The sequence below is a fragment of the Dryobates pubescens genome, chromosome 23 (assembly GCF_014839835.1).
Source record: "Dryobates pubescens isolate bDryPub1 chromosome 23, bDryPub1.pri, whole genome shotgun sequence".
Taxonomy (NCBI): Eukaryota; Metazoa; Chordata; class Aves; order Piciformes; family Picidae; genus Dryobates; species Dryobates pubescens.
The window spans coordinates 6,036,002-6,063,720 of record NC_071634.1 but is presented as its reverse complement, the minus strand read 5'-3'; the positions used below and the strand labels follow the sequence as shown (position 1 = coordinate 6,063,720).

At 45.7% G+C, this 27,719-nt stretch overlaps 1 protein-coding gene across 10 annotated transcripts in view; it reads left to right on the top strand.

The window, feature by feature from the left end:
• ABLIM2 (actin binding LIM protein family member 2) overlaps positions 1 to 27,413 on the top strand; it is a 145,314-nt gene extending 117,901 nt beyond the window's left edge. For all 10 annotated transcript variants that reach the window (XM_054172294.1, XM_054172298.1, XM_054172293.1 and 7 more), the window contains 6 exons: positions 113 to 260; positions 7,082 to 7,140; positions 10,368 to 10,422; positions 10,769 to 10,833; positions 11,022 to 11,102; positions 26,155 to 27,413. In XM_054172294.1, coding sequence (XP_054028269.1) covers positions 113 to 260; positions 7,082 to 7,140; positions 10,368 to 10,422; positions 10,769 to 10,833; positions 11,022 to 11,102; positions 26,155 to 26,268 — 522 coding nt within the window. In that variant the 3' untranslated portion in view covers positions 26,269 to 27,413. The remainder of the gene's footprint in view (positions 1 to 112; positions 261 to 7,081; positions 7,141 to 10,367; positions 10,423 to 10,768; positions 10,834 to 11,021; positions 11,103 to 26,154) is intronic.
• The last annotated feature ends 306 nt before the right edge of the window (positions 27,414 to 27,719 follow it).

Sequence of the window (27,719 nt, the reverse complement as noted above, 5' to 3'; positions counted from 1 at the left end):
GTGTCTAAGGTGCATTGCAGTCAAGTGCAGTCAGTTCACAAGACTTCCAGACAGGTGATGTGCATTTGGATCTTATATCCTGAATCTTGTATCAGGCTTTTACTCTCTCCAGATAAAGACCAGCTGGCTTATTCTGAAAGGGGATGTGGACACCAGGACTAACTCCCCGGACCTGGACACACGATCCCTGTCTCTCACTCCTGGATCTGAGCGAGAGAGCTTCCCACGGGCGCAGGAGGGCACCACCGCCGGCTACTCCCGTGAGTGCTGCATCCCACAGTCCCTGCCCTGTTCTCACAGCAAGGTGGCCCTGCTGCAGCCTCAGCCACAGAGCAGCTCCCTACCTGCCCTGCTGCTTTGTTTCCCTATCCTAATTACACCTGCTTTGCTGTGGCTCATGAGCATTCAGTACCTTCAGGTTGGACTGGTGAAGCCATTTACAGTTTCATTTCAGGGGCAGAAGAAGCTGTGCTTGTATACAGAAACTGTTTCTGGAGAGCAGAGGTTCCTTACCACCAAAACTTGCCCCTCATTAATACACAGAAGTGCCTTCTCAGAAGGCTCTTCTCAGCAATGCCCAATGACAGGACAAGGGGCAATGGGTGGAAGTGGTGGCATAGGAAGTTCCATGGAAACAGGAGGAAAATGTTTTTCCCTGTGAGGGTGACAGAACACTGGAACAGGCTGCCCAGGAGAGTTGTGGAGTCTCCCTCTCTGGAGATATTCAAAACCCACCTGGATGTGTTCCTGTGTGATCTGGTCTAGGTGATCCTGCTTTGACAGGGGGGGTTGGACTGGATGAGCTTTCAATGTCCCTTCCAACTCCTAACATTCTGTGATTCTGTGTGATTCTGTGATTTTATGCTGCTTCCAGTAGGATGGCTTGTCCTAGCACTACTCCTTGATTCAAATTCTGTGGTTTAAATACTGTAGAACCATCTCTTCTCTATCATGATCATAAACACTTTCCTCCATGGATTTGACTTAGAATAAGCTGTTTTGTTTTGTTTTGTTTTGCTACTGCTCACAGTTACAACTCCACAGAAACCTTCCAGGTGGAACAATGGGGTAATGTTGTTACTAAATACTGGTCTGAAGCCCAGCTGCTAGCTGCCAGTACCAAAAGCATGTGCTACACACTTCCTTACTCCACATTTTGATGAGTCAGGAGATGAAGGAAGTGATCACCAGAGTCGAGTCTGAATTTTAGGCTACATAAATGACAAAGAAAGAAATAGGTTAAATGCATCTGAACAAAGGGTCATTCCTGTCCCTGCCTCCTCTACTTTGCACCATACAGCAGCAGTGGGTCATCTGGGGTAAGCAAGCTGGGGAAGCAGTTTTCCAAAGGAATGCATCCAATGCGAGGCACGTCTGGCAGCAGGGCTGGGATGTCAGCCTTGTGGGCAGTTTGGTAATGTGATAGCTGGCTCCATCAACTTATATTAAGGAAATTATGGCTTAGCTATGCAAGGAAGAAGAAAAACAGATGCTACAAAGTCTGTCACAAGGCTGTAACAAGATAAAGAGAAGTTATTTTGGATCATCAGTCTCGCTGGGGTAGCTTGAAGGGATTTGATTCCTTAATCCCCACCAGAAATTGCACACGTGTGTACAAGGTGTTTTGTAGGATTTCCCTGTGCAGGGGAGACCAAATCTGACCTCCTCACACACCTAACATCTATAAATCACTGCCCAGAAATGAGCACCTGAATCTTGCATTGTAATGCACGCATTGGGTGTGTTTGGAAGCCGTCTGGAGTTGATCTGGTGCTTTTCTACAGACATACTGAAAGAAGAATCCTTGCATGCAACTTCTGAGTAGGAAGAAGTGTGTAGCAGACCAAGCATTGTATGATCCAGGATCAACCTATGGTGCCAGCTTCTCTCTTGAGAATATTGTTATACCTGTCAGTCTTCTATGCCAGCCTTTCTTGTGTGGGTTTCTGTTACCTTGAGAATGTGGAGCTATTAAACCCAGAAATGCATGAGATCAATGTCACCTCCCTGCCAGTGCCACACAGATTGTGTAGCTCATTTTCCTTTGCCTTTTCTGAATGTTTATCTGTCTCTCATGAAGATTTGCCCTGTTACCCAATTAGCAGCTACACAGAAATGACACTGAGGAAGTTTTCCTGATGTTACACTTTTTTCCCCCATTATTTTGTGATTTTTTTCAGCCATATAACTGTTTTGATACCCATGGACATCCTAAGTAGTTCCTTCTCTACTCAGTGTTTCCCTGTTTAGTTGTGAGTACCTGCAGTCTGTCACATGCCCCCTTGGCCACAGAAGAGCAGTTCCTCTGCTTCTTGCACTTAGGGCTGAGAATCCTAACATTCAGCCCCATCTCTTGAGGGAGTATCAGAGAAAATCAACTTTTGGAGTGTAGGTTTGGTGCCAGGTGGTTCCATGCAAGGTGGAGGGAGTTAGCAGGCATCAGACTGCAAATCTCTGGTGGTGTGTCCAAACACAGTGAGCACAGAGCCCTGAGTTCACCTGTCCAGCCTCTAATCAAACCACAAAAGGGTTTTTCTACATCATTATGAAGCTTCTATTTAGAGTGGAGTCCTTACATCCACCTGTGCAAATATGTCCTGTTTCTGCATATGTAGATTTTTTAATAGTTAATCATTTGCCATAATTCATGATTTTAAATGTCAGCTATTTAGGAGAGCAGAGATCTAGTGAGCTGTACAGCCCTTGCTCTTCAGGTGTCCCTGACATTCTGAGAGGCAACCAGAGAACATCCAGGTTAGAGGGAAGGTCCTACTGGAAGCATAGTATCATAGTATCATAGTATCAGTCAGGGTTGGAAGGGACCACAAGGATCATCTAGTTCCAACCCCCCTGCCATGGGCAGGGACACCTCACACTACATCAGGCTGGCCAGAGCCTCATCCAGCCTGGGCTTAAACATCTCCAGGGATGGGGCCTCAACCATCTCCCTGGACAACTCATTCCAGGGCTTCACCACTCTCATGGGGAAGAACTTCCTCCTCCCCTCCAGTCTGAATCTCCCCACCTCCAGCTTCATTCCATTCCCCCTACTCCTATCACTCCCTGAGATCCTGAGCAGTCCCTCCCCAGCCTTCTTGTAGCCCCCTTCAGATACTGGAAAGCCACAATTAGGTCACCTTGGAGCCTTCTCTTCTCCAGACTGAACAGCCCCAACTCTTTCAGTCTGTCCTCATAAGAGTGGTGCTCCAGCCCTCTGATCATCCTTGTGGCCCTTCTCTGGACACCTTCCAGCACCTCCAGATCCCTCGTGTAATAGAGCTGTAGCCCTGCAGGGAGTAGCTGATGTTCAGATGGTGTCTGATTTGAGAGAGAGATGATTTCCTCTTGGCCAGTTACTCCAGAAGATGGACTGCAGCAGTGCAGCTACAGCTGGAGGAGATGATGAGCAGAATGTGCTGCTTGGCTTTTACTGAAGCATTTTTCCTTTCTATTAAAATTTTAAAAATAAAATAAAAAAGAAAAGCAGCAGCAAAATAAATTACATTTAACTTTGTAGCTAAGTTCATAGGAAACAGAAGCTAAGTGAAATGCAGCTCCCGCTGGAGTCAGTGGATCTCGACAGCTTGTTTTGGGCTGTTCCAGCTGGATTCTCCTCTGGGATTTTTTCCAGCCAGCCACACGATGTCGCTTGTGCCCGCGGCTGCGGCTGGCTCCCGGCAGCCTGGCAGGCAGCTCCTGCGAGCTGTGGCTCTTTTCAGGCTGCTCTTTACCTTAGTGAGCTTTTCCCTCCTAACTCAGTAGTGTTATTTGGCAACAGAACAGAGCTGTCTCGTCCATCTTCTCTGTAGACAAGAGGACAGAAAATTGAAGTCCATACTGGTGTTCAACAGCAGCTGCATTTTCCAGGCAGGGCAGAGATGAGAGTTTTGGTGCAGATGTTCATTCTGCCTCACAGCTGTCATACTCTTTGCCCTCTGGTGTCTCTGCCATGCAGATAACAGGCAGTGATAAGTTTCCAGTTTCCAAATTGGAATAGCTAAGTGATTCACCTAATGCAGTATTCATCACTGTGACCCTGTATCAGACATGGAAACTCCCTGTGGGGCTGGAAAGAAAAATTCTGCTCATTGTTTATAGCACTCCTCAGAGGGTGGTTGATTATGCTTCCAAAAAATCTCTTGCCTTTGTAAACTATCTTAATTTTATTAGCTTAAATAAATCAAGTTTATCAAGCCTTCTTTCCAGCTGGGAGCTTTCATTGTCCCAGTTGTCCTGTAGGCCACTGCTCTGATGGAGTTGATTTAACCCACTTGAACACTGGTGAACAAGAACAGGACAAAGGATTCTTCCAGGAATCTCCTGGCACTGCCTGACACTGCTGTTGCTACTATTATTGCCATATCTCATGTGCCTCAGGACAGACATTTCCAACTTGTTGCCTTTCTTACTCTTGCATTAGCAGCTCAAGGTCATCTCGTGGTCGAGCTCTATATCTAAGCCTGTCTCTTTTCCTATCATTATCCCAAATTATGAGCTCTCAGTTTCAGCAGCAGAAGTTTGGGGTGTTTATTAGCCCCCAGGTGCATGGCTTTCCCCATGAACTATTAAATATTATCCCATTTCTGTTGCTCTAATACTCAAGGTTATTCCAGTTCTTTATGATATCCCAATGCTCCTCTGCATTGCCGGTGCTTTATAACTGTGCAGACAGCGAAGTTTATTAGCCCATGACTATTTTTGGTGTCCAGATGATTAGTGAAAACATGAGGCACCTGCAATTCAACACCAGCTCACACTGACACTGTTCTCTCCCGGCTCTGCTCAGTTATCACTCTGCATTTCTCACCTTGCAGTTTCCTTATTGCACTCTGATTGCTCTGCTGAACCCCATCCTCTCCAGGTTTGCATGGGCTTCCACCTGCAGCCAAATAACAAATGCTCACTGATACCACACTGGATGAGATCCAGTAAGATTTATGTTGTGCAGAAGTCATTTCTCTTAACAAAGAAAGCCACCAAGCACCTCTGGCACTGTATCTTTAACTTATGTCAAAGCAATTAAACTCTATGTGAATGTAATTGAGATTTTTCTGTTTATTTTGATAGCTTTGTTCAGTCTTTCCTTAGGTTTTCTGTTGGAAGCAGACAGGTAGCTCCTCATTATTTTTTCCCCTCTGAAATAAAAATCTGTAGCTATAGTTTAGTTAGTCATGAGGTGTTGGGCCCCTCAGTTTAAGAAGGACATTGAGACACTTGAACGTGTCCAGAGAAGGGCAATGAGGCTGGGGAGAGGCCTCGAGCACAGCCCTATGAGGAGAGGCTGAGGGAGCTGGGGTTGCTTAGCCTGGAGAAGAGGAGGCTCAGGGGAGACCTTATTGATGTCTACAACTACATGAAGAGTGGTTGTAGCCAGGAGGGGGTTGGTCTCTTCTCCCAGGCAACCAGCACCAGAACAAGAGGACACAGTCTCAAGATGTGCCAGGGGAAGTTTAGGCTGGAGGTGAGGAGAAAGTTCTTCACAGAGTTGTTAGCCACTGGAATGTGCTGCCCAGGGAAGTGGTGGAGTCCCCATCCCTGGAGGTGTTCAAGAGGGGATTGGACGTGGCACTTGGTGCCATGGTTTAGTCATGAGGTCTGTGGTGACAGGTTGGACTTGATGATCTTTGAGGTCTCTTCCAACCTTGGTGATTCTGTGATGATCTCAGAGGTGTTTTCCAGCCTTATTGATTCTGTGATTCTACGATTCTATAGCTGTTCTCCTATGGTGAGAGGCACTGCACTTGGAATTCAGTGTGAGCTTATTGCTCCTTGTTGAAGTCCATCAGGTGCTTTGAATTCTGTCATGGCTGTGGTCCACTGACATACCCTAATTCCATTAGCTTTCCCTCCTTGCCCAGCACTCTACCTTTCATTCCTGAAAATGGATTTGGAGCCCTCCTTAGGTCACCTTTCACCTCTGCTGTGTACTGACACAGAGTAACTCCCAGTGATCCCATTTCTTCTTCCCTTGTTCTCTTTTTATTTGGATAGCTGGGGAGCCTTTTTGCTGTTTGTTTTAATATCATTTTCAGTGCTTAACTTAGCTTGACTCCTGGCAGCTCTCACTTGATCTCAGCACATTGTGAGCTCTTTGCTGAGCCATCTTTTGGGTTGGGTTTTTTTTTCTTTCTGTATGTTTATTCCTAATAATCTCCTTGGGGAAGAATTATTAATCCAGTGGGGTCTGGATCCCCTTCCTGCATTCCCCTCTGATATTTTTGACAGAGGGAAGCATTGTACATTCAGTTCTTTGAGCTAACTGACTTCTGTAACTCTTTGTATCAGTTTATCACAGTTTCCTGTACTGGAATCAGGAGTGGGTTTTAGGCACATGTTTGTTCATCTTCTGGTAAATTTAAACTGATTTGGCTTCTCACTTCTACCCAGCACAAAAATTAACCTGAAGCACTTTTTTTGTGTGTCCTTTCACTTGCTAAAAGCAACTTCCAAACTTTCTTCTTCAGACTCTCAATGTTGAAATTAAAACTCTTCAGTGGTTTCACAATGACCATATACAGTTGGATCACCATGTCCCGTCCAGTTTGTTCATGGTAACACCACTTTGATGGGGAAGTTTAGGCTGGAGGTGAGGAGAAACTTCTTCACTGAGAGAGTAATTTGCCATTGGAGTGTGCTGCTCAGGGAGGTGGTGGAGTCACTGTCCCTGGAGGTGTTCAAGAGGGGATTGGATGTGGCACTTGGTGCCATGGTTTAGTTGTCATGAGGTCTGTGGTGACAGGTTGGACTTGATGACCTTTGAGGCCTCTTCTAACCTTGGTGATTCTGTGATTCTGTGTGATTCTGTGATTTTGTCCATGTTAAAACTTTATTTCTCTTGAGTGTTCATACTCTCATTGCTTTACTTTATCCATATCTTCATTTATGCTTTTTGAAGCACGAGGAATTGTTTGAAAGAAGGCAAAAAAACCCAACCCAAACTAACCAACCAAAAAATCCCTCAACAAACAAACAAACAAAAACCCTTGTGGCTTTGTTAAGTGGTGGGACACCAACCTTTCTTTTTTAAGACTGAAAGATTTACAAAACCCAATAATCCAGCTGTCTCTTCTGTCTTTTACAGGGTTTCCCTATTCCAAATCTGCTTCTCTACCTGGCTATGGAAGGAATGGCTTACATCAGGTAGGTGTCCATCTAAATGCATTCTCCAGACAGAAGTGTGTCGCCCATAGGCAGCTTAGTGACTAGCTGGAAATCTCTGCAGTAGTAACACTCCAAAGGTGTTTTGGCTGACAGCCCTGACAGCTTCATACCCTGTGTGGGTTACACTTTGTCTGTCTGCAAGAGTAAGACAGTCTGAGGCTTCTCCTTCTAATTGTGTGTGTGATGAGCGTTAGGGATCTGGATCCTTCTCCCAAAACAAAGAAAGGTCCAAAAGGTACAGGCTGCACACAGACCACAGCATAGCTTAAATTAATGATGAAGAGGGATAGGCCCATAATTAGGCAAGTAGTAATCTCTGAGCAGCCCACAGCATTTCTGGAACCATCTGGTCTGGTTTTTTCCAGTGTGCATGAACATTTGCACATCCATCTATGTGCAGATACACAGACAGTCATCCAAGGCAGGGAGGGAGCAACGCAGAGAGAACAGCAGGCAGCAACCTAGAAAGCAAAATGCCTAACAAAATGATGATCAGATTTTTGTAAGTCTTTGACACTGTGGCCTCCTGGCATCCTGCTTTATGGCTTCTCAGTTCACATCTTTTGGTTTTAGGTACAAAGCTGTTACGATTAACAGTGCTAAACTGGCAATACATAGATCCACATGCATGGATGTTCTGAGGATTGATTTGTGTCTGAATTATGTGGGCAGGACCTCATTCAAATCCCCTCCTTTTTCCAAGGGAGGATGTGAAAAGCTGTGCAAGTACATGAGCAGGATTAATCTTCCCCAGTGAAAAAAGGCAAAGTGCAGGTCATTGGAAGGAGCTACAAGAAAGCAAATGTCAGGAAAGCTCTAAATGATTCAGAGAGGGACTTTTTACAAGGGGTTGTAGTGGTAGGACAAAGGGTAAGGTTTTGAGCTGGAAGAGGGAAGAAATTCTTGACAATGAGCATGGTGAGACTCTGGAACAGATTGCCCAGGGAGGTTGTGGATGTCCCTTCCCTGGAGGTGTTCAAGGTCATCTTGGTTGAGGCCTTGAGCAACCTGGGCTGGTGGGAGGTATCCAACAGCAGGTGTCCCACAGCAGGGATGTTGGAACTAGATGATCTTTAAGATCCCTTCCAACCCAAACCATTCTGTGTTTCTATGAATTTTCCAGTAGCCAACGAAGTGTCCCTCCCTTTGAGTCAATATAACAAGCCTAATTGTGCCTGACTGCTTGAATGCCTCTCTGAAGGCACCAGTGGCACTGAAAGTTACTCAAATGAGATTTAGGGTTTTTAAAGGGTCTAGATAAGCCTGACCACACCTGCAAGTCAACAACTTAGAATCATAGAATTGTTAGGGTTGGAATGGATCTCAAGAATCACCTAGTTCCAACTCCCCTGCCATGGGCAGGGACACCTCACACTACAGCAGGTTGCTCACAGCTACATTCAGCCTGGCCTTAAAAACCTCCAGGGAGGAGGCTTCTACCACCTCCCTGAGCAACCTGTGCCAGTGTATCACCACCCTCATGGGGAAGAACTTCTTCCTAACATCCAATCTGAATCCACCCATTTCTAGTTTTGTCCCATTCCCCCCAGTCCTGTCACTCCCTGACACCTTGAAAAGTCCCTCCCCAGCTTTCTTGTAGCCCACTTCAGATACTGGAAGGCCACAATATGGTATCCTTGGAGCCTTCCCTTCTCCAGACTGAACAGCCACACCTCTCTCAGTCTGTCCTCATAGGAGAGAAGCTCCAGCCCTCTGCTCATCCTCGTGACCCTTCTCTGGATACACTCTGCACATCCAGATCCTTCCTGTAACAGGGGCTCCAGAACTGGACACAGTACTTCAGAGCACTCACCAGAGCGGAGTAAAGGGGGAGAATCACCTCCCTTGCCCTGCTGGCCACACTTCTCTTGATGCAGCCCAGGATGTGATTGGCTTTCTGGGCTGCAAGTGCACACTGGTGGCTCATGTTGAGCTTCTCATCCACCAGCCCCCCCAAAGTCTCCCAAGAAAGACTGATATCAGTAACTCGAAAACAGTGAGAGCCTGTGCCCAGTCATTGCGCTGGTGAGGCACTGAAGCCATCAGAAGGCTTCACACAGATGAGGCCATAGCAAAGTCCACCAGCAGTGGAGTTGACCACGCTTGTAGGCTGAGGCCATGCGATGTGCCATGCAAGTGTGGCTAAAGCCCTGCAATGTGCCGTGAAACCAGCAGATGGCAGCATCGGCCCCAAGGTAAAGGCTCCAACCTCACAACCCAACGCTAGGGAAGTTGAAAAGGTTGCTCGTGGTCAAATCCTTGGGGCCAACATTCTTCTCAGAATGGCTGCCCCCACTGCCTGGATCGCAGCTTCATACCAGCTTTTGTGGTTTGTTATTTTTAATCACCCATCCCAGTGCTGCATGACAAACAAACACACAAACACAGCAAGAAGAAACCAAAAGGATCCTGGCAGGTTATTGTGAGCATAGCTGTGCACACCCTTGGTACCCTGAAAGGCAAAAATGAGTCTCAGGGAAGGAAATGCCATTTACCAGTGCTTTTGTGATCTCCTGTAATGTTTTTCAGCATAGCATTTGCCAGAAAAGGGGAAAACCAGATTGGTAGATTGGTGTGGCACATACACAGGGTTCTGCCTGGTCCTAGTGACATCAGAAGTGTGAAGCAGAAAGCAGAACGATGCAAGCTTCTGCACAGCACAGGTGATCTGTGACAGTGGCAGTAAGACATCTCCATCACATGGAAAGGCATGTGATCATTTCAGCTGACCTGCCAGGTATTCAGATGGGGATGGCTGGTGGCTTTTTGATACTTTTCTGCCTCATTGGAAGCTGTGAGGAATCAGAGCTCAAAAATGTCCAGAGGACTTCGGAGTGAGGTAGGATGATATGGCTGCAATTGCTTCTCAGAGTGACATCCAAGCTCCAGCTTCCATTCACCTATGAGAGCTCACAGTGTGGGCAGCAAACTGCGCCTGCAGTGTCTCTGAGGACCCAGGCACTCCCTTGTCACCCCATCCTCTCCTACAGGCAGAGCTCCATCTCTGGCCTCATAGACCAGTGGGTGCAGAGAGCACTTGGGATGCCTGCTTGGAGCAGTTAGCTTGTGTTCAAATGAGACTTTTTCTCTCTCACAGGGATTTCGATCCTGTGGTACCAGCTGTTTTTTCTCTCCTCTCTCAACAATGTGCACAGTGGTTCTGGGGTGTATTTTGCTGCCACATTGCTTCTTTCTTTCTCTTTCAGCCTGATAACATGAGCCAGTATGAAACGGACCAGGAGGCAAGCTGGGGGATGAAAGGTACATTGCAGTGTCCTTGCCTCTCCACCTCATGTTTTCATCCTGCAGAAAGAAACACCCAGCTGTGCCAGGCACGCTCACTGTGTAACCCAGTGGCACTGGCAGATGGATTTTCTGTAGCAACCCTTTGATTTCAAGGACTGTTGCTATGATGGCAGACAGTGTTGTAGGCTGGGCATATATGGGGGGGTGCTCAAATGCTTACTGCTCATGCAGTTATCCAACAACTACTGAGAGGAGAGGAATGTAGCATAGCAAACCTGGGATGTACCTAAATGCTCATTGTGGTGACTCCTAAAGAAGCCTGTCTGTTCTAAACTGTGCACCTGTTCTCCTTCTCTTGCAGAATACAAGGTAAGAAGGGCTTTTCCTCCACTGGAAGAACACTCAGATTCAGCTCTTCCTAGCAAGGTTACCTGTGTTCCTTTTTGGTTTTTTCCCTATTTGATTTTGTTCATGTTTGCCCCAGTGAAAATGTATGCAGGCATGCATACGTGGATGCAAGTATGTACCCTTTATGTTACTCAGTTCAGCACAGTCACTTGCACACAGCACAGCCAGGTTGGGCTGCAGCTGACCTGCTCTTGTCTTTTGCACAGATTTATCCTTATGAAACCCTGATTGTAACCAACCGAGTTCGTGTGAAGCTGCCGAAGGATGTGGACAGGACCAGGCTGGAGGTAGGAAGGAATGGGATGTGCTGCCCAGGGAGGTGGTGGAGTCACCATCACTGCAAGTGTTTAAAAAGAGACTGGATGAGGCACTTGGTGCCATGGTTTAGTTGATTAGATGGTGTTGGGCGATAGGTTGGACTCAGTGATCTCAGAGGTCTTTTCCAACCTGGTTTATTCTGTGTTCTGTGAAGTGTCTTCACTTTAGGATATTTGCTTTGGAAATCTTTGTCTTCTTTGTCCTCTTTGTTTACCATCTTAGATATTCCTGTGCCCCAGCAGCAGAGAAAGAGAGAGGAAAGGAATCACGTCACATACTAGATTTTGTTTCTAAACACTGGCATGTAGGCAGTGTAACTAAAACGAATGGCCAAACCCCTTGCAAATGTCTGGTCAGTTTCTGGTTTACAAAGAGAGGGGTGAAACCCTTTAGTTTTGGGTGATTATACATGATACTGAAAGAGGGCAGAAACTTGTTTGCTTTGGGTTTGTTATTGTTTCCTGTAAACCCCCTCCTAGAGTAACCTGGCGGTTATCAAAGAAGCTCAATTTGGCCTGCAAATACTTGGACCTCACTTTCTTCTCCACTGTTTTCCTCAGCCTCTCCTTGAGCTGTGTGAACCATGATCACTGTGCTACAGATTTGCTGTAGCATCCATCTCTCCCAAAGAGTGGTAGTGTAAGCTGGAGGAATGCAGAGAGCCTGGAGAAGAGGAGGCTCAGGGGAGACCTTAATGCTCTCTACAACTACCTAAAGGGAGGTTGTAGCCAGGAGGGGGTTGGTCTCTTCTCTCAGGCAACCAGCACCAGAACAAGAGGACACAGTCTCAAGCTGCACCAGGGGAAGTTTAGACTGGAGGTGAGGAGAAAGTTTTTCCCAGAGAGAGTTGTTAGCCATTGGAATGTGCTGCCCAGGGAGGTGGTGGAGTCACCATCCCTGGAGGTGTTCAAGAAGGGATTGGATGTGGTACTTGGTGCCATGGTTTAGTCAGTAGGTCCCTGGTGACAGGTTGGGCTTGGTGATTCTCTCTCTTCCAACCTTGGTGATTCTGTGATTATTTATTGTACAGGAAAGCTGACTTTGCAAAGGCTGAATCCTGCCATGGGTGCTCAGGCAAAATTCATGAGGTTGATTTTTTGTTTGGTTTTCTTTTTGACTAAGTACAGAATAGAATAGAGTAGAATAGAGTAGGATAGAATAGAATAGGATAGGATAGGATAGGATAGGATAGGATAGGATAGGATAGGATAGGATAGGATAGGATAGGGTAGAATAGGATAGGATAGGATAGGATAGGATAGGAGTAGAATAGAATAGGATAGGAGTAGAATAGAATAGGATAGGATAGGATAGGAGTAGAGTAGGATAGAATAGAATAGAATAGAATAGAATAGAATAGAATAGAATAGAATAGAATAGAATAGAATAGAATAGAATAGAATAGAATAGAATAGAATAGAATAATTAACCAGGTTGGAAAAGACCTTTGAGATCGTGGAGTCCAACCTATCATCCAACACTATCTAATCAACTAAACCAAGTAACAACAACACTGGATAAAGACTCCCCTAAATTATCAAAGTAACATATCTTTGTGTGAATTACTGTCATGAGGAAGAGAGAGTTCAATGAATATAACAATAGGGGGAGATTTATAGTTAAATGAATTGATCCTCAACTCAATTATATGACCAGAAAAGAATAAAAGGAACTTTAATCTTAAAGAAAAAAAGAAGAAGAAAAATTCAGAAGCAGCAGGAAGTTCTTCATTAAGGATCAATTTTAGAGGTAAAATTAAGTAACTTAATTGTGATGCAGGTGGTATATTTTGGAAATGGTGTTATGCTCTTAAATAGCTCCATGTGCCTGTTGCTTGATTACCCAGCAAGTGGCACTGATTTGATTGGAAGGGAAAAGGAGCCTCAGAAGTGTGCTGTTTGAGTGCTTTTTAAAGCCTGGGGCACAGCAAGCCCATGACTGCAATAATAAGGAGCATAATGAGTCCAGAAAAAGGAGCAGGGAGTTGGAGGGTTGCTCATCCTCAGACATCCTATAGAGGATCATTTCATATTTATGTCTATAGAATCACACATTTGTTTCAGTTAGAAAAGCCCTTTAAGATCATCCAATGCAAACATTGTCTAACTCTACCAAAGCTGGTGCTAAACCATGGCCCTCAGCACCACATCTCTGCCTCTTCAAAATGCTTCCAGGGATGGGGATTCAACCACTGTCCTGGGCAGCCTGTGCCAGGCTTGGAGAACTTGTTCAGTGAAGAAGTTTCCTCTAATCTCCAACCTAAACCTCCCCTGGAACAACTTGAGGCCATTTCCTCTGCTCTTATGTCTTCTAACTAGGTACAAGAGCCCAACCCCCACCTGGATCCAGTCTCCTTTCAGGTAGTTGTAGAGAGCAATGAGGTCTCCCCTCATCTTCCTCTTCTCTAGACTAAAGAACCCCAGGACCCTCAGCTGCTCCTCACCAGACCTGTTGTTCAGACCTCTGGCCAGCTTCATTGTCCTTCTCTCAACACGCTCCAGGACCTCAACGTCCTTCCTCTAGTGAGGTCCTCTGTGTGTGTATCAAAGAGTAGAGTGTTGGTTTAGAGACATCAGGCTGGACTGAGCAGCCAGTGCAGCTCCCGATTGCTCTCTTTTTCAGACAACATGCAGTTTGCTTTGGATGGAGCAGCCTGTCCTGGCTGCTCTTGTCTGTGCCTCACGCTGTCCTCAGCTGGCATCACTGTTTGTTTGACCCTGGAGCTGCTCAGACTGCCTCACACCAGGTGCAGCCCAGTGCCTGATGGCTGAAGCAGCCCCACCACTTCAAAGATCTCACAGAGGCTTACAAAACAAATAAGAACAACAAACAAGGTCTGTTCCAAAGCTGCACCAGACAAGCAATAAGGGGGCCAGGACCCATCCTGCTGCTTGCTGCACTTTGTTAAACACTTGTGTCTGCAGGGAGGGCTCCTTTGTAGCCCATCTTACATATAATAGGGCTTGGGAGTTTTTTTAACAGCTTTTTAATGGGATTACAGCTACTGGAAAAACAGAGGCAGCAGCTCATCTACACATTCAAACCATGTGCAGAGTTGAATGAGAGGCACAAACTGCTGCCTTCTCTGTCAGCCTTAGATATAGAGGGTTGGTGTCTTCTCCCTGGTAACAAGTGACAGAACAAGAGGAAATGGCCTCAAGCATCACCAGGGGAGGTTTAAGTTGGATATCAGGAAAAATTTCTTTCCTGCAAGGGTGGTCAGGGATTGGAACAGGCTGTACAGGAAGGTGATGGAGTCACCATCCCTGAAGGTGTTAAAAAAATGGCACCTGGGGACATGGCTTAATGGCCATAGTGGTATTGGGAAGGTGTTTGAACCTGATGATCTTAGAGGTGTTTTCCAACTAAAATGATTCTATGAGTCTCTTTAGGAGCATGAGCTAGATGTGTTTAACAGCCCTTTTGCAAGCTGAATGATCCAGCATAGATGTCATGGCAAAGGTGCTCTTGTTTGATTCCTTCTTCCAAGAGAAGTCCCCTGTAGAGAGTGTTCCTGCCTTAAAAACTGCACTCAAGTGAATGGCTTCAGCTCCTTAGGTCAGGTTAAGGGAGGCTGCAGTGAAGGCCTGGGCTGATGGTCAAGGACAGCAGCTGGGTGGGGTTTCAAGGGGTGGTGCTTCCCTGACTTCATTCCCTTGTGAGTACTTTCTTGATTGTGCTGTTGTGCAAGACATTTATTTTAAGGATTACAGAAAGCATTTTCTTGTAAAAATGCATATTTTTCTAAGGCCAGGAGGTATCTGGAGATTAGGAAGGCTCAAGTGGTAATAAAAGCATTCCAATAAGAGGAATTCTTTGCGCAGAACACATCTATCTAAGCCTGCAAACACGCAGCGTGCTTTGGTTTGCTTGCTCTGCCTCAGCAGCGAGGCAGAGGGACCCAGTGCCTTCTGCTCCTCCAGGAGACATTCATGCCAACAGAGAACTGGTGGTAATAAACAGCATGCTGGATTCTAAAAGCATTACTGGCACCCTGGCTTTTGAACTAGTATCCTGGACCTTTGTCTAGTAGAATCTGGTTAGACATGCAAGGAATTGACGCTAGAGAAGGGTTTGGCCCAGGAACCTTTTTAGAAGCTTTTCTCTACACCAGGGCTGTTGGTTCTAAGGTTGGATGAACAGAGCAGCATTCCTGTGCTAATGGGAAATGGTGAGGATCCAGTCAATGCTGAGAGTGCTGCAGCACAGCAAAGCAGCAGCACAAGGCTGGATGATGAACTCTGAAGAAGAGGAATTGCCCTCTCACCACATTTGCAGATGACACAGGCTTGGCGGAACAGGAGTTGATGGTCAGGTGAGCAGAGCCTCCATTCAGAGGGACCTGGCCAGGCTAAAGGAACAGGTCAACAGGGACCTCATGAAGTTCAGTGAAAGTAAATCCAGATTCCTGCACTTGTGACAGGGTAACACCATTGATCAGCACAAAGTGGGGGGAACAGCTCTGCAGAAGCATCCCTGACGGTCCTAATGGAGTCAGCAGCTCACCCCTACAGTAAAGGGTTTCTAGAGCAAAGCATCCCCTTCTCAGAAAGTTGGCCCTGGAAGGCCAAGAGGCAACAGTCACAAGCTGCAGAAAGGGAAATTACACTTAGATATATGGGAACAGGTCCTCACTGGCAGAGTAGTGCACTGGGACAGGTTGCCCAAGAGGCTGTGAAGTTTTCTTCCCTAGAGGCATGGACAAGGCCTTGAGGAACGTGGTCTAATTTTCAAGTTGCCCCTGCTGGGATGACCTCCATAAATCCCTAATTCATTTCACTTGGTATATTCTGTGAAGAAAAAAGCTTAACATAATATCATTACAAAATTGGATTCTTTGGTGCTCTTGCTGCAACAGCATTTGAAAAAATACAGCATTTGGTCCATCTTGGAACATGTAATGAAAAGGGCTTGAATATGAATGGCCTGGAGGAAACTTCCCTCCTTTAGACACCTGAAGTCCTGACTTTCCAGGGACTAAGGCATCCTCTTTGGATGGTACAGAGCAGCACATTCCTTACCTGCTGGGTTCCCAGTGCTGCTCCACGTGGCCTGTTTGGGGTTTTTTGTTTGCTTGCTGGTTTGGGGTTTTTTCCAGAGGAAGTTTGGCTTATGGACACTACTGAAAATCCTGATTTCTATGGGCTGCCCAGGGAGGTGGTGGAGTCACCATCACTGCAGGTGTTTAGGAAGAGACTGGATGGGGCATTTGGTGCCATGGTTTAGTTGATTAGATGGTGTTGGGTGATAGGTTGGACTCAATGATCTTGAAGGTCTTTTCCAACCTGGTTAATTCTATTCAATTCTATTCTATTCTACTCTACTCTACTCTACTCTACTTTATTCTATTCTACTCTACTCCTACTCTACTCTACTCTACTCCATTCTATTCTGTTCTACTCTACTCTATTCTGTTCTACTCCTATTCTATTCTATTCTACTCCTATTCTATTCTACTCTACTCTACTCTATTCTATTAAAAAAAACACCTAAATCATGTGCTCTTTCAATCACTGGAACAGCCTTCATGATTTCAGCCTTTTGCTCCTAAAAGCAGGCACTTAATACTTTGTTTGGCTACTGCTTGCCTGTTGTTCAGTCACAGCAGTGGGATTCAGTGCTTGCACATCCAAATTGATGATTCCTTCCCACCTGCACAGACTGGGTTGTTCTGGGGGGTTTGTTTGGTTGGGGTGGGTTTTTTTTTTTGTCCTGAAGTTGCTTTTATCACAGAGTATAAGATTTCTCTTGTGGTCACAGGCTGGTGGTTTTGAAAGCCCACAGAGTCAGAGCTTTCCATTTGGAAACCATCTTTAAGTGTTTTCATTTGGTTTTCTTATCTATTGTATCTCAGCTTCTTTGGCCTTTTCTTTTGCATGTCAGAGTTAAAAGCATTATCCATTCATGCCTGTCAAAAACACAGTGGAAAGTAGATGACTCCACTTTTGTTTGAGCCTGCTCACTCTTTGTTTAACAAGGACACACTGAAGCAATTGCCAAGGGTAAAAAAAAGTACCAACAAAAAAAAAAACCAACCCAAAAAAACTATCCTGGAATGTCAAGTAGCAAACCTTCATCTGCCACCTTGTTCTCTTGTAAACAGAAACAGGAGATTTAAGCCTGGGTGCGGTCTGGTTTGAACAGAGCCCTCACATTAATTCAAACATGCTTTATTTTTCCCTCCTGAAGCTGCTTGTCTGGATTTGTTTTAGGGATGACATTTTTTCCATTAGTTTTCATTCAACAATCACCCTGGGCTCTAGCCATTTGGGCTGCAACCATTTTAGGCCTGGTTTCCAGTAACTGAGTCTGAATTTGTAACAGCCCCAGCTCCTCGCTGTCCTTCAACACAAGCAATGTTGTGTCCCCCACCTCCTCTGGAGCTGGGGTAGGGAAAATCAGTCCCCCATAGCAGTAGTGCTGAGTGGAATGCAGCACCTCTGTGAAGTGTCATGATACCCTGAGACACTGAACAGGATAAATCCACAGACCCAGGAACCTTGTAGAGATGCTTGGAGCAACATCAGCATGGGAAGGCTTTCAGATGCATTTCCTTGCGGCTTCTGCTGCATTTTTCCTGGGAGCCTTTTTCAGGGACCCACATTATTATGTGGAAGCAAAGGAGAGAGGGAAATCTACCCCTCCTGCCAAGGCTTGCTTGCACAAGTCCTGCAGCTCCTCAGTGTTGGGACTAAGAGCCTTCCTCTCACATAACCACCACTGTAGCACCTACTGCCTCATCCCCTGTGCAACGGAGCTGCTCTGGTTATATTTTGATACCATTTGAAGTTCATTAGGTGGCAGCTCATGCCATTTCTTAACTCTCCCTTCCCTACTGCCCAATTATCTAATAGTTTGAAATATTTATTGAGCATGCAGCTTAATTACTCCATGGATGAGCATAACATTCAATACTCCCTTGGGAATGTGGCACATGACTAATTACAGCCTTCTAATTAGCCGTACAGTAGGCTTAGAAGAAACCTCTGAAGAGTCTGCTGAGCCCCAGCAGTGCAACAGCAAGAAGGGTGAAGAGTGCAAACCATGTGAAAGCAAAATGAGGATTTAAAATTCCATGGATTAAAAAAGGAACATTTCCAGAAAATTATGCTTGGGCACCTGAAAGTAACATTTGAGCTAACTTGGAGAGGCATGGGAGAAGGGAGCGGAGGGGCTGGGGAGAGAAATAAAACTGGAGAAGAGAGAAGGAGCACAAGCCCTATGAGGACAGGCTGAGGGACCTGGGGTTGCTTAGCCTGGAGAAGAGAAGGCTCAGAGGAGACCTTCTTGCTCTCTACAACTACCTGAAGGGAGGGGGTTGGTCTCTTCTCCCAGGCAGCCAGCACCAGAACAAGAGGACACAGTCTCAAGCTGCACCAGGGGAGGTTTAGGCTGGATGGGAGGAAGAAGTTCTTCCCAGAAAGAGAGATTGGCCATTGGAATGTGCTGCCCAGGGAGGTGGTGGAGTCACCATCACTGGAGGTGTTTAGGAAGAGACTGGATGGGGTGCTTGGTGCCATGGTTTAGTTGATTGGATGGTGTTGGGTGATAGGTTGGACTCGATGATCTCAAGGGTCTTTTCCAACCTGGTCTATTCTATTCTATTCTATTCTATTCTATTCTATTCTATTCTATTCTATTCTATTCTATTCTATTCCGTTCCGTTCCGTTCCGTTCCGTTCCGTTCCATTCCATTCCATTCTAACTTCTAAACCTTAATACAGGAAAAGACTTTGTCCCACCTGCAAAGCCTCTGCCCTCCCCTGAGGAGCTGAGGTTTGGTTATTTACATGAATGCTCAGGAGTTAACCTTTCCCAATAAATCCCACTTTAGGCTGAGCATTTTGCAGTTTGAAAACTCTGGGAAAGATCCTGCACTTTTTACTTCTGGATTTTGTGGCTCAGAGGCTGGAAGTGTTAGGACTCTGATCAAAAATGGACAGAAATGGACAACTATTTCAGACGGCACCAGAGAGAGCGCACAGCAGCGCTGCAGAGAGAGCCAGGCTGGAGGAGTCCCTGTGGAGTGCTGCTCAGCTGGCATTTCCTATGAACACCATGGGACAAAGAGCACAAGAGAAACAAACCTGCCTTTAAATGACCTCTAGGAATTAGGATTTTTCTGGTCTTCAGCTCATCATCTCCTGCCATCCACTGAGGTGGTTCATTGGTTCAGCGTTGAGTCCTGAGGAAGCCTGATAGCCTCTGGATTTTGTCTATCAGCAGGTTTTCACATGAAGGCTCATCCAATTACTGACACAGCCTTGTGCAGCATGATCTGGTCACAGCTTACTGCAGTATGGCTGTAGGTTAATTGCAATTTTCCCTTCCTGTCACTTATTCACACTGGTGCCAAGTTCCTAAGTATTAGTTTTGAAGATCCCTGAATCTCATTAAAAAGCACAATTATTCTGAGGGAAAAGAAATCTCATTGGATTAAACAAACATTATAACTCTATTCAGAATGATTAGTGGCTTTTTAGCAGGCCACAGGAAAAAGAGAGATAAGCCTCATTCATTTAGAGGGGGAAGCATTAATTGTGTCTGAGATAACACCGTGGAGCAAGTACCTGAATGTGCAATTAATTACTTTTGTTCTGAGAGACTCAGAGATGAGCTTGCCTCTCTACTGCTCATGTGAGTGAGTGCCTCAGGGTGTGAGGAGTTTCCTTTAGAGTGGCTTGTGATGGGTTATGCCCATCCTGGAAGCAGGGCAGGGAGAGCTTGTGAGAGCATTGCCCTCCCTGCAGGGGGTTCTCCCCCTGGGAAACTATTCCACTCCCCCTCCTTGTCCAGCAAGGCTACAAAAAGGAGGACACTGCAGCTCTCTCTTGGACCCTGCCTTTTGCCTGGACAAAGACTGCCGCTGGTTCCCCTGCTTCTCTGCCATGTGGCCAGGCCTGATCCTTCTCCCTGCTACCTCCACACCTCTTCAAAGAGACTGGTTTTGTATTCTTTTTTTTTTCCCCATCCATCCTTGTTCCTTGCCCTTGTGAACCCTACCTGTTATTGTTACACACACACACACACACATATATATATATTGTTTAAAGAAAATTCTTTACCTCTCTACTTCCAAGCCGACTCCAAGTTATTTCTTGGTGGATTTGCTTCTTCCCTTTCTTTTTCCTCTCTATTGGGAAAGAGGAGTGGGGAGCAGGGGAGTGACTCTCAGCCTTGCCCCCATCTGAGCTCTTAAGTCCCAGTTAAGGCTCAAACCACCACATGGCTGCATGGCAGCAGAGAAGCTTAGCTCAGCCCTTGCTTAATTCTATCTGTTTTAGCATGAAGCATTTGTGGCTCAATTCTGTTCTGTGTTAAGTGTATTGTAGGATAGCTAGCCACATAATGACAGCAAAGCGTGGTGACCCTTCCTACACAGTGCTGTGCTCTGTAGGTAATGTCCAGGCGAGGAATTACAGCAGCAGCATTCAGTTCCCAAGCTGCAGGCTGCTTTCGGGCTTCCCAAAGTGGGAGTCCGGAGTTGTGACCCTGTATCTCGAATCCAGAATGCTGCCAGTGCAGGTGAGGGATTGTGCTTCTGGAGACAAGACTCTCCTCTTCCATACAAAGCCACTGCTGTGAGCTGTGGACACAGCTGGTGAATCCTCAGCACATTACTGGCCTTGACTCCCCCTGCCTGTTCCTGTTTTCCCATGCAGGCTGACACAAAATGCTGTCCAGAACAAAAGGCTGAGCACTCCCGACTTTACAAGCCTCAGCTTAATACACTTTTATCAAAACAATATGCTGCAGTAGTCCTTCCTAGTGTGGCAATTTCACACTTAAATATGTCCATAAATGCTGATGTTCTCATGCTGGGAGCACCGGGAGAGCAGGCTTTTCACTGCAGAACCATCTTGAAACTCCTCACCTTCTCTTGAAGCAGGCTTTTCAGGTAGCATCATGTTAACATAGAATCATAGAATCAATAAAGTTGGAAAAGACCTCAAAGATCATCAAGTCCAACCTGTCACCACAGACCTCATGACTACTAAACCATGGCACCAAGTGCCACGTCCAATCACGTCTTGAACACCTCCAGGGATGGGGACTCCACCACCTCCCTGGGCAGCACATTCCAAGGGCTAACAACTCTCTGGGAAGAACGTTCTTCTCACCTTGAGCCTAACTTCCCCTGGCACAGCTTGAGACTGTGTCCTCTTGTTCTGGTGCTGGTTGCCTGGGAGAAGAGACCAACCCCTTCCTGGATACAACCTCCCTTCAGGTAGTTGTAGAGAGCAAGAAGGTCTCCCCTGAGTCTCATCTTCTCCAGGCTAAGCAACCCCAGCTCCCTCAGCCTCTCCTCAGCCTCGTTGCCCTTCTCTGGACATGTTCAAGTGTCTCAATGTCCTTCTAAAATTGAGGGGCCCAGAACTGGACACAGGACTCAAGGTGTGGCCTAACCAGTGCTGAGTACAGGGGCACAATGACTTCCCTGCTCCTGCTGGCCACACTATTCTTGATGCAGACCAGGATGCCATTGGCTTTCTTGGTCATCTGGGCATGCTGCTGGCTCATGTTCAGGCAGCTGTCAATCAGTACCCCCAGGTCCCTTTCTGTTTGCCTGCTCCCCAGCCTGTAGGGGACCTCACCTTCTCTTGAAGCAGGCTTTTCAGGCAGCATCATGTTAACATCACTACACAGCTTCCAAACTGAGCTCACTTCGGCACAGCCACTTCAAGGGGGTGGGCAGAAGGGGACCTTGATCTGATCTCCTCAGCGTCTGCAACGTGCCCAGCTTCGCGGAGTAGCGTGAGTCAAGCTGCCTGAGTATGGCCAAATGCCCACAAAGGGAATTAGGAGTTGGTTAGTAGCACACTGTAAAACACCCAGACTTCCTGTGTAAACAAGGCCAGCACTAGTAAAATGCAAAAGAAAAAAAAAGGACTAATGTTACTTCCACCAATAAGTTTGGAGTAAGTTTGGCCATTCCTTTAATGGCCCAGTGATGCACTGTTAACATAGCTGGATAGTTCAAGCTGATCCAACCCTAAATAGAAATCAGGTTCTTGGCTTTGTGAAGCATCACTTGACACACACATCTCTCATACCCCACAGTGAATATCCTCCCTATTCCCCGTGCATCATTTCCAATTTCCCTTCTTTTGTGTGACTAATGAGACGAGGTAATGCTTCAGTTAAGAGAAATTAATATTCAAATAGCTGGGAAGAGAGACAAATCAGTCTGTGATTTTGTGGTGCATTTTCTCTGCCTTTGTTTGGGCTCTAGGTCTTAAAGCTGCAAGGTTTAGGAAAGTCCCAGCAACAGTGCAGACAAAAGTGACCATCACACACAGAGAGAAAAGTATGAACACAAACTTCCCACACTGGCCTAGTCCCGTGGGGTTTAGACCCTTCAAATACTTGTGGACATTTACCGTATTTCCCCTTAAATCATCATTTGGCTAAGCTTATCCACACTTAGCCCTCTTAGTCTTTCCTTATAAATCAAGCTCTACAACCCATGATTGCTGTTGTTACTTTCATCTGAAGCTTTGCCAGTTTGATGACATCCTCCTGGGATCAAGGTTTATTCCCAGCTTTGCAGACAGAACCATAATTGTCGTTGCTTCTAGGGTTGAACCCAAAGCTGGAGTCCATGATGCTTAAAAAAAAAGGGATAGTGAACGTTTCTGAGGTGCAGGGAAAGCTGTGGGAGTTGTGCACAGACTGCTGTCCTCACAGAGGGTTCATACCAGAGGGGAAGTGTTCTCTGCTAGAATTAATTTTCCATGTGGATAATGCATCGATGGATTAAGTAATTTAGAATGATAGAAGGGAATCAGGGAGCAGTTTGGGTTGGAAGGGACCTTAAAAATCAAATCCCTCTGCCATGAGCAGGGACAAAACTTTGCAGTCTGGTTGTTAGTCCTTGAGGTGAGGGACAGTATGTGGAGGAAAATTCAAAGGAAAGGAGCTGCCCAGTGGAATGGGAAGTGGAAAGAAATGAGCCTGTGCTTTCCCAATCTCAATCTCTGGGCTGGAAACTCTCAACTGTTTTTGGACCAGGCAGCACCAACTGAGAAATTCTGTGAGTTAAAAATAAATAGGGCTAGTGTAAAACCAAACCTCAGTGAAATTAGAAAATGAGTGCATGCAGGGAGTGAAGGTGATGTCATCTGGATACAAGCAGGAGAGCAGGGCACACAGCTAATTCAGACTGGCTTGAATGGGTGCAGGCAGAGTGAAAGCGCCCTAAGCCTGGGGGCAAAGCAAAACGATCAATGGCAAAGCACAGCCTTGGAGAGGAAAGAGGGAACTGCAGAGCTTCTGCTGAGATTGGTGGCAAGCCTCGGTGGGAGGTGAAGGTGTAGAGAGTATTTGACACTGCAGAAAAAGCCCAAGGGTTGCTGACTCTGCCTCTGTTGACCTTCAGCATTGAAACAGATCTGCTGAAGCGACAGTAGTTCCGAGGAAGACACGGTGTGATTTACCTCCTTTTCAAGCTTTGCACTTCCTGTGGTTTGGGGTGATTGGCAAAATGGATTTACCTGCAGGGTGTAGGCTTTCTCGTTCTGAGCATGAACTACATTTTGTCAGCGCTGCCTCCTGAGTAAGGGGACATTGCAAGTCTCACCCACAACCTAGACAGTAAAATAAGCCAGACTATGAGGCCCTTTGCTCATCCAGACTTCTCCCTCAATCTCACAACTCACAGGCTTCTTCCTTGCTGTGAGAAATCGCTGAAGTTAAACCTGCTGCCTTTTTTTTTTCTGTCTGTCCACTGGATTACCAGGAAAATGTTTTCTACAAACTCAGTGCAGAGAGAAGTTACTTCTTTCCCCCTTCCTTCTTCTTTCCAAGGCCAGTAGAATCAAATTCTGTCAGTGAGAGATTTTCTAAAATACATTGTCAGATGTTGCTCATTTCCATGTGAAACAGGATCTGCTCAGCCAAGTATGCATGGCCTGTTTGTTCCATGCTGTGCATAGTGCTTATGGTGGGATGCTGTCGTTGGCCAAATGAAAAATGAAGGCTCAGCTCCAAAATCTTAGTCACTGTTATTCTGGAGATGTGGAATCTCAAGGGAAAAAAAAAACCAACAAACCCAAGGCTGTCCTTTTTCTTTTACATTAAGAAAGCACAAGGGCCCAGGATGACCATTCAAGGTAATTAAATGCAGTGGCTTCTTACAAAGAGTTTCTTTAGTTTTCCCTGAGTGTAATTGACATCACAAAGATAAGCTCGTTGCTATTAAGTGGAAGGTAAAAATTTTGCTTTCAAACTTGTGAAAAGATGGGGGGAAAAAAGCTTTGTGAGGCATGTTCAATGATAGCATCTTCGGGGGACCATCTTTGGTGGTGCTTCAAGAGGCACCAGGGTCCAAGGCCCATCTGGATGCGTTCCTTTGTGACCTGAGCTAGATTGTGTGATCCTGCTCTGGCAGGGGGGTTGGACTGGATGATCTCTTTGAGTCCCTTCCAACTCCTGACATCCTGTGATCCTGTGAAGGTGCTGAGGCTGGGGCTGTCCAGGTGTGTCTGGATGAAAAGCTGTGTGTGGGGAGCTGCAAGTCAAAGGCTCAGGTGGGGAGGAGAGAGTCACCTTGCAGGGCTGGTGCTGAGTTTCAAGCAAATCTTTGTGAAAGAGGAGAGTCTGTGTTTAAAAGTTTCAATTTGTAATTCTCCTTGCACTGAATCTGTACTTTTTGGATGGTGTATGCTTCCCACACCAGAAACAGGGAACCACAACTGACTGCTGAGTTAGGGCACAGCTATCAGCAGGAGTGTGTAGGATATTAATTTCTAATTCAGACATTTCTCTTTTCTGTCTGCACACTGCTAATTAGACAATTTTTATCCTGCCTCCTAGTTCTTCATGTTGGTGTTATCTTTTTTCTCTCTGTCTTCTGTTGATTTTGTTTGTTTGTTTGTTTGTTTGAATATTGACTCATGAAAACATCACTCAGAAGTGTAATTCTTAGTGTAATTGTTGGCATTTACAAACCCCACATCAGTACCCAGTTGGGACTTCTGATATGAATCTGTCCCATAGATAAGCACATTTTGGATGTCCCAAGTTAGCAGGGTGCTCTCTCCTTTGTTAGAAGGCTGCTATTAGTGGACCAGTGTGGTGTCCCCTGCTCTCATTAAAGATCATAGAATCATAGAGTAGAATCATAGAATCAATAAGGTTGGAAAAGACCTCAAAGATCATCAAGTCCAACCTGTCAGCCAACATCTCATGACTACTAAACCATGGCACCAAGTGCCATGTCCAGTCCGCTCTTGAACACCTCCAGGGACAGTGACTCCACCACCTCCCTGGGCAGCACATTCCAATGGCCAATTCCTCTTTCTGGGAAGAACTTTCTCCTCACCTTGAGTCTAAACTTCCCCTGGTGCAGTTTGAGACTGTGTCCTCTTGTTCTGATGCTGGTTGTCTGGGAGAAGAGTCCAACTCCCTCCTGGCCACAGCTACCCTTCAGGTAGTTGTAAACAGCAAGAAGGTCCCCGCTGAGCCTCCTCTTCCCCAGGCTAAGCAACCCCAGCTCCCTCAGCCTCTCCTCACAGGGCTGTGCTCAAGACCTCTCCCCAGCCTTGTTGCCCTTCTTTGGACATGTTCAAGAGTCTCAATGTCCTTCTTAAACTGAAGGGCCCAGAACTGGACACAGTACTTAAGGTGTGATGAAGGCAGAACTGATCCAGCTCTGAAATGGCATCGTTATCAATCTCTTTAAAGTCCTGCAATAGCTTAAATTTGTCTCAGTGTGCTCTGTCATCAAGCACTGTGTATAAACACATCTCTTCCTCCAAAACCATAGCTTCTGCTCAGTTGGCACCATATTGAAAAGATGATATTCTTTCTCCCCCGAAGTCACCAGTGCCATCAGTAATTCCATTTCCCAGTGACTCTGAGCTCATTTGGTTTTGATGCAGTCTTTTGCAGAACCAATTTGGGAATTTAAATGCCAATCCTAGCACATTATTTTGCTGTGTGTTTTCAAGCTTAGGAAGGGCAGAAATATTCCTGTGCACAGAGAAGCTTAATGATACCTTTTGTATTTTCCTTTTCAAGAGGCATTTGTCTCCTGAAGAGTTCCAGGAAGTCTTCAAAATGAGCATCGAGGAATTTGATCGTCTGGCACTTTGGAAGCGGAACGACCTGAAGAAAAAGGCCCTGCTTTTCTAGCCCCTCCCAGATAAAAATATGTGCTTAATCAAACCAGAAATAGTCTTGCCAGAACTATCACGTGCACTTGCTGTTGAACCATTGTCCGGCTTCATTGTGTCAGTTTGTGTTGGGGGAAACAGGACGGATTAGGTGGCGGTGCGTGGGGGATGCGGAGGGTTTGCTAACCTTGCACGACCCGTTGGTTTTGTCAGCGGCTCCTGGTCCTACCCGGTTTACAGCCTGCAAAAAAACTCTAGCTTGGGATTTATCATGGCTTGCAGTTATTGCCAGGTGCAATCAGAAATTCTGAAAGGAAGAGAAAAAGAGGGAAAAAAACAACCAACCAACCAACCATCCAAAAGCGTAGCTGTGACAACAGAAATGCATCCACCGTTTCGTTCCGTTGAGTTCGACACCACCATTCTTGTCACAAACCATTTCCCAGCAGGCTATCACTTGCTGCTAAAAGTATGGGAAAAGCCAAAGAGAAGCATGGCCACAAGCAATTCTTGCAGCTGGTTTGGCTTTTTTTTTTGTGTGTGTGTGTGGTACTTTTTAATAATGAAAGCAGAACTATGGAAGCACCTTAATTCTATTTCTTATATTTAGACACAGCCTACTCTCTAGGAGGTCGTATTTGCCTAGAAGGTAACGAGCTATCTTTAATTACAACACCCAGAGGATTTATTTTATTACAAATATATTGTGACATGAAGCAACCCTAAGGAGGAAAATGTGTGCAGACCTACTTAAAAATGTTGTCCCATTCATCAGGAAAACTGAAGCCTTACTCAGAAGTGGTTTGAGAGTGTGTTGTGCCAGCTGACTGTGTTTTCCTACTGGCCTGGGGTGTCTGGAGAACTTGTTTTATCTGCATTTCCTGCTGATCAATATACCATGCAACCATGATTATATGGAGGTAGAAGCTATCTGCCTAGCTATCTATAAAAGGATTCTTTTCACCAATGTATATCCTAAGTAAAAACATTCTTCCTCCACTTCCTGGCTGTGCACAATTAGCCATGGGATCTGTGATGGCGATTGGTAGGTGTGGGAATGGAACAGTTCAGCATAAGATGTAACACACAAAAAAAAAGAGCTTGGTGTGCTCCTATCAGTAATACATCCACTTATAATCTGCTAGGTGGAAGCCTCATGAATTACTATTTGCGTGTCAGTTTAAAAGCACCAAACCTCTGTGACACTGGGGCAGTATCTTGACGCTGCCTTTAAATAACAGGTAAAGCTTAACAAAAATCCAAGCCTTTGATATGAGACCTCAATATCTCTTCCAGCTGAAAGACTGTTAAATGATTTCAGAAGTATGGTTGCTGACAAAGAGTGTTTTGAAGTGAGTGGCAAGCGTTGTGAGATGCTAAAAGAGGGTAACAAAGAAAAAAAGTACATTTTCCAGCCATGTGTCAGTATTCTGCATTTTTACTGCCTTGAATGTTTGTACTCACTCCCTC